Raw genomic sequence first — 12467 nt, 5'->3', positions numbered from 1 at the left:
GAACTTCATCAGTCCCTGCACAACAATCCGACGGCAGGGCACCTCGGTATTTTGCGCACGCTCGCGAGGATACAAGAAAGATACTACTGGCCACGTCTTACCACCGACGTTAATCGTTATGAAAGGACATGCCGCGACTGCAAGCGACGCAAGACACTGCCGACAAGGCCAGCGGGATTTCTACAGCCCATTGAACCACCTCGCCGACCATTCGAACACATTGGCATAGACCTACTGGGGCCGTTTCCGACGTCGGCTGTCGAAAACAAGTGGATCGTGGTAGCTACCGACTACCTCACCTGCTAGCCGAGACAAAAGCCCTGCCCAGAGGCAGTGCATCCGAGGTAGCTAAGTTCTTCGTCGAAAATATTGTCCTACATCACGGTGCTCCGGAGGTCCTTATTACCGACGGAGGTTCGGCATTTACAGCTGTGCTAACCCAGGCGATTTTGGCATACAGCCAGACAAGGCACCGCCGTATGACAGCTTACCACCCACAGACGAATGGCCTCAATGAGCTCCTAAACAAGACCATCGCCGACATGCTGGCCATGTACGTCGATGTCGAACACATGACATGGGATGCCATATTTCCATTCGTTACCTTCGCATACAACGCTGCCATTCAAAAAAACGATGCAGATGACGCCGTACAAACTGGTCTACGGAAGGACCCCGGGAAAGACGCTCAACGCCGTGTTACCCAGCATCATTGACGAAGAAAACCTCGATGTGAGCGAGTACCTTCAACGCGCCGAAGAAGCCCGAAAACTCACCCGCTTCCGCATCAAGAGCCAACAGATGACAGATATCCACCGTTACAATCATCGACGGCGCTTCGTGGAATACAAGCCCGGCGAATATGTTTGGGTACGGACGCCCATACGCCGACGTGGACTCAGTGAAAAACTTCTGCGCCGGTATTTCGGACTGGACAGGGTAATTCAACGGCTCTGCCTACTCATTACGAGGTTGTTCCCGACGGCATCTCGAACTCTCAACAACGCCGATCGCGACCTTGGGTCGCCCATGTCACGCGTCTCAAGCCATTTCATGCGCGTTAATGAACTCAAACAATGTATTTTTTGTGTGTTTGTTGTTGTTGCTGTTGTTCTTATTGATGTATCGTAAGTCATTGCTTGTACTTTGTTACAATATTTTGGTACTTTCATTTTCTTCTGAAAATGAAAGTACCAAAATCTTCTGAAAAAAGCATCGGGACGACGCTTTTTTCAGAAGGGGCAATGCCGCGTACCTTTATTGAAGTTTTCTTATCGCCGTGTTGCACTTGTTCAGTGCAAACCACGCCTACATTGTTAGAAAAGCTTCGAGGCTGATCATTAAAGGATTACGCCCACTTCGTGAATCTTTCAATTATTCTAGAAACAACGTCGCCGCAAGCGATAACACTAGAATGTTTTATGGCAAGTGTATAAATGCCGACACACTTCGCCACTTGTCACTTAGTTAATCGACGGCCGACGCTCCGTTCACTGCTATCTGTGAAAAACTACGACTGTTATCAGAATTTCCGTTTACCCGGCACGAGTTCGCCGAAATAAATAGTTGAATCCCAACATAAAGTCTGCTGTCGTCGGCTACGTCATGACCCCATGACAAAATAGTGGGTTTGGGACGTTAAACCCCACATATCAATAATTCGAAATTATCGATTAGCAGCCGCCTTGAATTCTCGCTGGCGGATCACTCAGATGCTCCTGTGACAAGCAAGGATGTCTATACCACAACACCTGAGAAAGGACATTTCTAACGCTCAAAACGAGCAACTATAGTCAGCGTTGCGTGAATCCTTCGCTTCTTTTGTGTTCTCGTCTGTCTCACTTAAGATCGCTGTCACACCATGTCTACAAACTGCTCGGTCTTACCCGACGTCTGTAAGCAAGTACGTACCTTCTTCGTATATCGTCGAGAGAGAAGGAGCCCGCCGCGGTGGCCTTGCGCCATTAGAGTTTCCCCGATAGAAGAAAAGGGGATCAATGTCTGAGTCGGAGAGAACAGCAAAGTCAGCATTAGTGTGAATACCATGCGGAAAAACGTATGATCTCATGTTGCCAGAGAAGTATCATCATAGCGTTTTTTGCAATCAGTGCCAATTTGTCACATGTTTGTGTTAGAGAAGTACGTTCGTAGGTCCTCCACGAGAACAGTATCAACGGAAGTACTTAATGCGATAGTTGCGGCCTCAGTCTGGCCTCCATCATGTGCAACGTGGCAGCCACAATCGCCACCATGCCTGCATATAGAAGTATAGGCGAACATGGTGAGAAAATGGCCATATATATATATATATATATATATATATATATATATATATATATATATATATATATATATATATATATATATATGTGTGTGTGTGTGTGTGTGTGTTTATAGTCAGGCTGAGCGATATTTGTGAGCCTATGCTTATGAAGTACACGGGTTTTTTTAAAGGCATGTTTCATTTTGACTCTTAGATATGAATGAACATAGCTGCCTTCGATTTTTTCTTTATGTGACAGCAATATTTTATTTTAAAGATAGGTGATATCAGCCTAATTTGCTGAAAGTAGTTTGTTTTGTGTCAGTGCATTGTTTCAACTTATATTATCAGAGCAATTGTGTAAACAAGAAAGTACGTACCACGTTCACCTATGCCTGCAATCACGTACGTTGGCCCTTGGCCTAACGTGCACAGAAGAGACAATGTTCCCAGAACGCATACAACATTTGCACCAGCCGCCTTCATGAGAAACAGTTACCTGAAAAATGTGTAAGCGTAATATTAGATTTACAAACTCATGTATTATCGTCAGTAAAATACGTACTAAACTATACAATTCAGTTGTTTGTTATGATAGCCTGCTTCCAGTTGTAGTGCTCTTAAGCCTTTCGTTCTTGTTCTTAGGAAAACGTCTTCGGTTTCCTCATGCAAAAAGAATTTCACTTGCCTTGCTAAGTTGGTCTCTAATTTGGAGCCTTACGTTTTTGTGACAAGTTTGAACATGAAATACATGCCCCATTCGGTAAATGGTAAGCGTTGGGAGTGTAATGTCATTTGACGTGCATAAAGCTTCACGCAGTGGATGTCATCATTACATTCAAGTGAACCGAAGGAGAACATGATCGCGACAATAATAATGAGACAACCATACGTTTTACCCCTTTGTTGTTTGAGCTGAATACTCAAGATAGGGACTGTGCTATGTTTTAAGAAGAAAGTGGTTTATTCTGGGACTACCCATATTACCGCGGCCGTTCAAGGCGTGGAAAAAGCATTGGTCAAATGCAGAAAGCTAGATGACTGTGAAAATATTTAGTTTATTTTGGTAATGTTAGAGTTGAATCCACAGTGGCCGATTGCAGGTGCCGGGCGCCCTTTTCTCTGCGCTTTCGATAGACACCCTCCTGGCTCCGGAAACGCGTTTTATATCTCTCAAAAACTACTGCATCTAAAAATGGTCATAGTGTGCAGATGGGATATTGTTCTGTGGAAGCGGCGAAGTTAAATACGTTATAATAAGACTAAAGAGCGTCTACAAAAAGGGCTTCGTTGGTTTGAGTGCAACTGGCATTTTCGGCACCATGCGATAGCAAACGAGTTGGCGCGCCGCGCCTTGAGCCAGAGCAGTGGAGCTTTTAGATAGATTTATGGTGTTTGGACGTCGCCTACCTCTTGAAGACCGATAGCCTCTAGAAATAAAACTGCTGTATGAAGCGGTACAGAAAGGCGACGATAGTGAACGTCACGGAATCATTGCTTTCATACAGCGGGGTACCGTTCCAGCTTCCCCGCTCAAGCTTCTGTATGTGCTATAACGAGGAAACGTCCGCCTTAATGTTTCTTCCCTCCGATGACGATGTTTTGATTGAATGTATATCGAATACCACTGTTTATTATGTTGTTTTCGTGTAATTTCATGCATCACAATTGCTGTGTCCAAATGTATGTTAAGTACTTTAGCTTCACAAATGTTTCATCAGGATTTTGGACATTGGCCGTCGGGATGAAAACGCACCAACAGGCGTTACTGTAGAGCAATTTGCACAAATGAGGCCACCACTGCCAAACATCGGAGGTGCTGTTAAAGCTCTCCGTAATCACTATTCAAGTTAAAATAAACTCATGCGAATAAATAAACTCTCCAGGCACTGTAAGCTCAAGGTGTCTAAAGGTAAAATAAAACACTATAATCTGACCCAATGTTTCGAGACCGATTCAAACCCCTTTTCAGGGGCGACTGTTCAGCCGTGTTCCAAGATAGCGAATTCTCTATGTTGTGCCGCCCAATCTATACCCTTTCTTTCCGCTGTTCTTGTTGCTGCGGTGTTTTTTTTTCACTCTTTCCGTACACCGTGCAGTATACATTCTGCAATACCCAGCTGAGCAGTTATTGGTTCCAGCTGTTGTTTATATGTGCCAAGAATTTTAGAAATACCTTTTTATGCGGATAACTTCCACATCAAAATTTGTGCGATGGTTCATCTTTTAGCTGTGTTTTGAGAGAGCGCTTCGGGCAGTGTTGCAGCTGCACACGCAATTTCGAAGTTGCCGTATCCTTTCAGGAATTTTTAATGCAATAGCGGTAAAGAGCTCGTTTTGCCGAAACTCCGTTGTCGGCATCGTTGGTTGTGAACGAAATATTTCCTTCTTATCCGAGACCGAAAAGCTGAGAGCAATGCAAATAAAAAAATAAATGATAACATCGAACCAAGGTTTTGGAGGCCGAGTGGAGATCGAACCCGGATCATTTGCGTTGAAAGCAGATGTTACACTACACGGTCACGCCTCTCTTTGCTGTGCTTTATTACCTCCTCATATGCGCACACAATAAACCACAGGCATAACACGAACAAGCAGGAAGAGTCCTACGAGAAGGCCACAAAATTAATGTTCCTAAGTGATGTCAAGGGTTCTATCCTCGGCAAGCACTCAGGCACAATCTGCTATGGTTTGTGCAGTTCAACAAATTTGGCCAAACATTCACTGAAATACATTCGTGGAGGCCACGCCTCTTGATCGATATAAAACCCTGCCATACGGTCCCGCCATAAATAGTAAAAGGCATAATCATATTCAAAGACCCTTTTTTCAACTATTGGCAGAAACTTAGTAGCATAAAAATTTAAAGATAATCCCATCTTCATTTTCCTTTGAAGTATGTCCTAAATGTAGTAGGAAGTCCCAGCTTTGCCGAAAAGGCGAAGCAATGAACGCGATGGCAACAAAGTGGAAGGCCGCACTCTGAATGGCAAGTAGATCGGAACCAGCCCCGCGTTTCTTACGCACAAATGACGCACGAAACGTACTCAAAGGTGCGATTAACGCGACGAAGCGTCTCAAGTGTTACTTCGCTGTGTCTGAAAAGCGCGCCCTTCTCGCAAACAGAGGCTGTGCAATAATTGGAGTGACCTTTGTGCGCCCTATAACTACAAAAGAATCATTCCAGTGCAAGCCGAATGCCAGCCAAGACGTATGATCCTCCCCACCGGGAGATAAGGGCACACGAGAGATTGTCCACTCCCCTCATTTCAGCTGGCCATAGCGTGCCTAATATATGAGAGCTGCCACACGCTCATAGCGTGATTTTGCTTATAAAGCTGGAAACACGATATTTCTTCCGCTCCCCCCAAGATACCCGCCAACAGTGGTAAGTGGTAGATATAAATAGGGTACAGTTTGAGTGCTCAAGGTAGTATCTCTCTGTGACTCAGTGGTTAACGCTTCACATTCACGACGTGGAGGTCCACGTCCGATTGCGCAAGCTGCGGTATTTTTTTTTATTTTTTTTCTTTCTTGCATTTTCATATATATAGATACGTATACATATACGGTGCACGACGCCGCCGCCAGCGGCGACATCCAGACGAGAGTTTTTATATAATATCTATCGCAATAATACACTTCTTCTTAACAATGTGAGAAAATGTGATGTACAGTTTCTGGTTTTTTACAGATAATGCAATTTGTCCCCTGAGGCGAGTATATTCGTGGTCTGCTTCAAGTGTTCTGAGAAATAATGTACCCGTGTGAAGCTCAGAAAAGAAGGACTTCACAGCGGGAGGTACTTGCACTCTCCCCAATCGCTTAAGTACATTTTGCCCTTGGGCTCCAGTGTACAGGGGCTCAGGTAGAACAGCATCACACACATCTGTGTACAACTTTTTGTCAGTCACTGAAAACAAAACAAAAAAATTGGTAGATCCCACATACAGAGGGAATCGGTGATATGCGAAGCGCGAATGAGGAAAGTTGATATGTCGCTCTAAAATCAGCACAATGTTACGAGGTGTAAGCAAATGATGCCGTATACGACTTACGTGTCATGACTATGTTCATTGAATGTGTCGTTTACCTTCGCCATCTATTTGCATCACGTGATACCCAGTTTATTATAAGTGGACCTAGCGAAACGACCTCGAGCACGCTATAAGCGTGGTTGGTTGTCATTTTCTTACACGACACGCGTGTCAGGATTATCATGTTTGCACAAGTCACATACTTTCGTCATCTTTTGACGTCACGTAACAGCAAATTTGGTATATGTGGAGCTTGCAAAACGGCCGCGAGCACATCATGAAGAGCCCAATATACTCCATTGTAGCGTTGACGCGCGTGCACGCTGGGCACAGCGACGCTACGTTAGCAAAACGCGAGCACTCTATAGTGTGACGCCAGGCGTGACCGGCACGATCAGCGTCCGTCAGCGCGGTCCGACGGCAACCAGCGGGAAATGCGACATGCTGCGTTTCGCACCGATACGTTACCCCGACAGCACTTCGTCTCCCTTTTTTCGTGACGGAGGGATGCCGGACACGCTGAAACGCGCATGCGTCATAGCAACGCAGTGCGGCGTGCTCCTGCGAGTATATGGCAAGACCGGCGCCTGGCGTGGCAACACTGGCGTGACGCGACGAAATGAACGCCAGTGAGCACGCGCACCCCGTAATGTCAAAATGTATTCGCACCTTGACTGTGGTATGTAGTCATGTTCTCACATGACACGCATTTCGTGATTATCACGTTTACACCAGTCACATACCTATGTTATCCATTGACGTAACAGAATGCAAAATTTAGCTTATGTGAAGCGCATCACGAGTGTGGCATGTAGTCATGTTGTTACATGACAACATGTCATGATTATCATGTTTGGATGTGTCATTTACTTATGTCGTCCGTTCGCGTCGCGTAATACCGAGTTTAGTACATTTGAAGCTAGCGAAACCGCAGCGAGTGCATAATGAGCGTAGCATGTAGTCATGTTGTTACATGTCACACATCTCATGTTTTTAATGTTTGCACCAGTCACATAGCGTAATACCAAATTCGGTATATGTTACGCTAGCGAAATGGCCGCGAGTGTACCATGAGCGTGGCATGTAGTCATGTCGTTACATGACACGCATGTCATTTTTTCAAAAGTCCTTAAGCACTTCAAATGTTCCTTCAGCTTGGAAATGAGTGAAAATTCTTCCTGTGCATAAATCTGGCAGCAAGCAGTCACCTATAAATTATCGCCCGATTTCATTAACGTCTCAATCAAGTAAACTTTTAGAACACATAATCTTTAGGCATATCTAGGGTTTCTTGAAAATAATAACATCATAAGTAATGCCCAGCACGGTTTTCGCCAAGGTTTTAGTACAACAACCCAGCTTGTAGAATTTTCTCACGACATTTTGAACGCTCTAGACTCTGGTTACGAAATCGATGCTATTTTCATCAACTTTGCAAAAGCATTCGACACTGTTAAACATTCTAAACTTCTGCACAAAGTTTACGCTGTTCTTAACAATTATTCCTTAGTTGACTGGATTGCTAGTTTTTTGAACAACTGTTCTCAGTTTGTTTCTTTCAATTCCTCAAACTCGTCCGTTGTGAATGTTTCATCCGGAGTCCCTCAGGATTCAGTCCTGGGACCACTTTTGGTCTTATTGTACATAAATGATTTGCCCAATTACGTGTCTTCGAAAATACACCTTTACGCTGATTACTGTGTCCTATATAATGTAAATAATACCAATAATGACCACAATTTATTTAATGATTGTTTTGCGCAATTTTGCAGATGGTGTGACACATGGCAAATGAACATAAACTTTACTAAAACAGTTGCTCTTTCCCTTTGTAAACGCAGCTCCGTTTCGTTGTTCGATTACTCCTTCAATGGCTCGTCTCTGTCACGTGTGTCCGAATATAAATACGTGGCCTCATCTTCACACCCAGTATGTCTTGTTCTAAACATATCGAATACTCTTGCAATAAAGCTTTAAAGAAACTGGGCTACATAAAAAAAAAACTGGACTACATGAAAAGATGCTCCACCCGAAACAATGTTGCTAACGTATGAATCGCTCATCCGTCCTATCCTCAAATATGCCTGCCTCGTATGAAACCCTCATAAAAAATCGGACATCAGCACACTAGAATCCGTTCGGAAGAAAGCCATTCGTTTCATTTTCCGCCATTAAGACTGGAATTTCTCACCCTCCTCTTAACTTGCTACGCTAGGTCTGCAAACCCTTTCCGAGCGACGCGAGCTCGAATGCCTACATTTGATGCATATTCTTGTTAATACCCAACGCTACGCATTGACTAACGACTATCTGTCTCCTGATAAACTGAAACCCACAAGGAATAGCCACAAACTCGGCCTGACACCATTCCATCCACGTACTAACCTATTTAAATTGAGCTTTTTTCCGCACACTATAGAAAAATGGAATTTATTGCCTGGGTGAACAAGATCATTGCCTTTAGAAGATTTCTTGCATGAATGTATTGATTCGTGATGTGTTTATTAAGAGCTGTAACTTTTTTCATGAATGTATTGATTCGGAATTTGTTTATTAAGAGTTCTATTCCTGTTTGTTAAGAGTTGTTTTCTTGCGTGTGCTGATGTATAGCAAACCCACTCCTGCGATAGCCCAATCCGGGCTGCAGTATGTAAAAATAAATAAATAAAAACAAATAAATTTTCATGTTAGGGTTGGTCGCTTGTGTTTGGCATGCAATCACATCATACCATAGTAGCTTTGCAGCATGCCATGTGAGAGAAAACACCGCAACAGCTGAAGGACCATGAAATGTAAATCATAATATTTATGACATCTATGTCATGATTTTCATGTTATGCGTAGAGAAATAGGTTCTTCATACAGTCATGTTATGGTATACCAAGTCTGGTATCGATACCATTGTCGAAAAAGTCGTAGGCGGCTAGACAGATAGATAGATAGATAGATATATAGATAGATAGATAGATGGATGGATAGATAGATAGATAGATAGATGATAGATAGATACCCTCAGTGTCGCCGAAGTTCGCTAAAAATGCTTCGCATTAATTATTCATTAGAAAATCAAACAGATTAAAACAATACATTCAGAATGACCTATTTAGGATTCCCGAGGACCGCCCGCTCATGTGTTTCGTACTAAGCACATATTCAGGTAAAGCCCGCATCATTCTCAGTTAGCATATCGTGCGTAAGAAAAGATCCTTAGCGTACCAAAAAAAAAAGAACATATTTACAACATGGCGCATGAAAAGATTGGGTAAACCCAGCCCTCCGTGTTTCATTCTTCGAAACAGATTAGTTCGACTACATCTCTCACAGCACTTCGAGTGTGAAAATAGTGAAAAGAACTTCCTCTGCTGGAAATGCAGTCAAAGTAGCTTCCATGCATCACAAACACACACGTCCTACATATATGCCTCACAATGCAACGTGAAATATTGCAATAAGAATGCGTAGTCAAGCGTACATTGTCAACGGGCGTCAGAATAAGCGATTATCATAATGACTCCGTGGTGTAAAGCAGGTACCCCACTAAAGAAGGCACACACGCTACTGCACCTATTCTCTTAAAGCCATGTAGTGGGTGCATAGCAAATTTGAAAAAGGTTTCATGCACAAAGTGTTTGAAATACGCACAACAAACAGAATGTCGCTGTCGTGTTCAACTCCTGAAGGCAAAGCTTTAGGGTCCCTTAATATTTCGGTCTCATCTATGAATGAAGCTGCGTCTTGCTTTCCTCTATGTAAGTGGCGTCACATTCAGAGCGTGGAACCTCGTAGACTTGCCCGGGAATATATATTTTGGCAGCAAGTGTTTTGGTAGTGGGTGAAGGGGGTTTGCAAGTCATTTGGGTGTCCCCTTCTGGCTACCTTCCTTAAGACGGGTTAGTTTTTTTGTTATGGCTATTTTCTTGATGAAGGAATCAAGTAAGCTTAAAGGGCGAAGCTCGATAAAGTGAAGGCTTGTTCATTGGCGCTGACGTTGTGCGCCGTAGCCGTCTCTGTCGATGATACTGATGGCGACGAAGAAAAAGCTCATTTCAAACCACACATTATCTTTCTGCTGTCACAATGTGGCAGAGGAAAGGTATTTACTATAGGATTATGATGATGATAATTACAATTATGATTACGCATTACAACTAGCGTGTGCAGTAGACGACGCCTCAATATGCTCTACGATGTATTTTGTATGACTAGAAAAAACAAACAAAAACACCTAGAAAACTTGCTCAGGCCTCGTAACTGCCAACTTCAGGCTATGTTAGATAGCGTCAAGCCTAATAATGAAGGAAAAACGAAATTTATAGTGCAACACAACACACCAGGTATGACACAGCTACATTGTATGAAGTGTACCTTGTATAAAACGTCATACATTGTATACCAGTAACATTGTATGAAGTGTACACTCTTCGCACTTATTCACGCACTTGGGTCGCCAATATCATGGGCCATTTTTTGGTAACACCAAACAATCCCACTGCTTCACCGACTCATCATCATTCACTTCGCGCCTATGTAGTGACTTGTTTACAAGATTGACACGAATGACTGTGAGATTTTGTAATGCGTTACAATGCGCTGCAGTGATTTTTCGATAACGTGTTACAGTAACCTTAACGAACATGTACAGATGATGCGTTATGTCATCACACTCTTTCGATAACATCACCATGCAATCTCATTATATCAAGCCTGTGAACTTAGTTTTCACGTTTGGAAATCCCCCTTTATTAAAAATGTTGCGAGTTTAAACACCTAAACACTTATGAAAGGCAATTATTTCAGTCTAAAAGACATATTACCTATATTTCACACCATGTTGAGCCAACTGACAGAATATACGGATCTAGAACTTTTTATCACAAGGTGCTTGTTGTTTCGTAATAAGGGAAAGCAGAAGGTCATGGTGGCAGCTAGTAGGTGGGTGGGATACTATTTACTAAGACATTGCACTCGCGGGTAGGTACTTCAAGCATTACTTCTTTAAAATGTTCCTGTTGAAATTATCAACAGCAGAAAAAAAGCACCCGCAATAGTCTTGTTCATTTGAACTGTAATCAACAAATAGAATGGGAAAATTACCATAAACTTACTCTTTGCTGCAGCGTTATCAGAAAATCAGCCAATATTTCAAAGCCAATAAAACCAGCATACTACTTATGTTATGAGTAACAATAGATTGGTCTACGCAAATCACATCGCAATTTGCACAGATGGCATATTGCAATAATAGAGAAGTAGCAACTGCGGCACTACTAAATGTGTCACAATAACCGGCTTTTACAGAAACCTATTTCCTATATATGCTACAGTACAGTTATAAATCTCATACACGAACGACGCTTTACAGCTGCTTCAGCATAGTTATCTTGGTTAGTAAGTAGTATATTAATAACCTACAAATGCAATAGGAACGATTGTTAACCAGTATATTGCTTAAATTACACTGAATATCAGTGCGATGAATCGTCTTTACTCCTTCTGAGAACGGACTGAAAGCACGAAATGACGCAAAACTCATCCGTGGCCCTCTATTTGGAGCTAAATTGTTTGACGCCCATTTTATACGCATAGACATACATGAGCTGAGATATGATTACATTAAATGCATTCGATTATGTCACGCATGTTGTATGGTAGAATTGTGGGGCGAATAGAAAGAGACACTGTGTTTTCCAGACATTGGTAGGAGCTTTACTCTCGGAAACTTCCAGAAAGCTTGGAAGCGCCACTTTGCATTGGATCACAAAACAAATAAATAGCAGCAATAACTAGGATCAGCGAAGACCACTTGATTTAACGTGTAATTTAGCGGCCATCACACGAACACTCCCCAGAGCACTTTCTTCCAATATGTGGATTCGTCATGTGATCCCTTTTTGTACGAAAACAATGTTCTAGCAAATATATAGCATCAGTCTAGTAGATGGTGCTTTGAATACCGTAATAACTAATTCTACGAAAATAAAAACAGGAACGTCAGCTTATACCAATTTAAAGCCAAAGAATACAGATTGAATTGCCTCAACTACACGTCCCAACATGACACATATTCACCTCAGCATCACACCTATGTGTGACAACGCAAACATGGTTAGCACATCAGAACTAGTGAAAACCATGCTCATGTAGAATGATCTGCCTCATGATATCAC

At 42.6% G+C, this 12467-nt stretch overlaps 1 protein-coding gene across 5 annotated transcripts in view; it reads right to left on the bottom strand.

Annotated features, from left to right (window-relative positions):
• Positions 1-11572, bottom strand: part of LOC119165866 (uncharacterized) — a 28531-nt gene extending 16959 nt beyond the window's left edge. For 3 of the 5 annotated variants that reach the window (XM_075872084.1, XM_075872087.1, XM_075872086.1), the window contains exons 1-3: positions 11406-11572; positions 2644-2762; positions 1912-2001 (exon numbers count right to left, since the gene is read on the bottom strand). In XM_075872084.1, coding sequence (XP_075728199.1) covers positions 1912-2001; positions 2644-2749 — 196 coding nt within the window. In that variant the 5' untranslated portion in view covers positions 2750-2762; positions 11406-11572. Of the gene's footprint in view, positions 1-776; positions 990-1911; positions 2002-2643; positions 2763-11394 lie in introns of those variants that run through there. The other 2 variants (XM_075872085.1, XM_075872088.1) reach the window with 2 other exon arrangements.
• Between the last annotated feature and the right edge of the window lie 895 nt (positions 11573-12467).

This window comes from Rhipicephalus microplus, chromosome 8 (assembly GCF_043290135.1).
Source record: "Rhipicephalus microplus isolate Deutch F79 chromosome 8, USDA_Rmic, whole genome shotgun sequence".
Taxonomy (NCBI): Eukaryota; Metazoa; Arthropoda; class Arachnida; order Ixodida; family Ixodidae; genus Rhipicephalus; species Rhipicephalus microplus.
The sequence above is the reverse complement of the archived record's forward strand: the minus strand, read 5'-3'. Positions and strand labels throughout refer to the sequence as shown.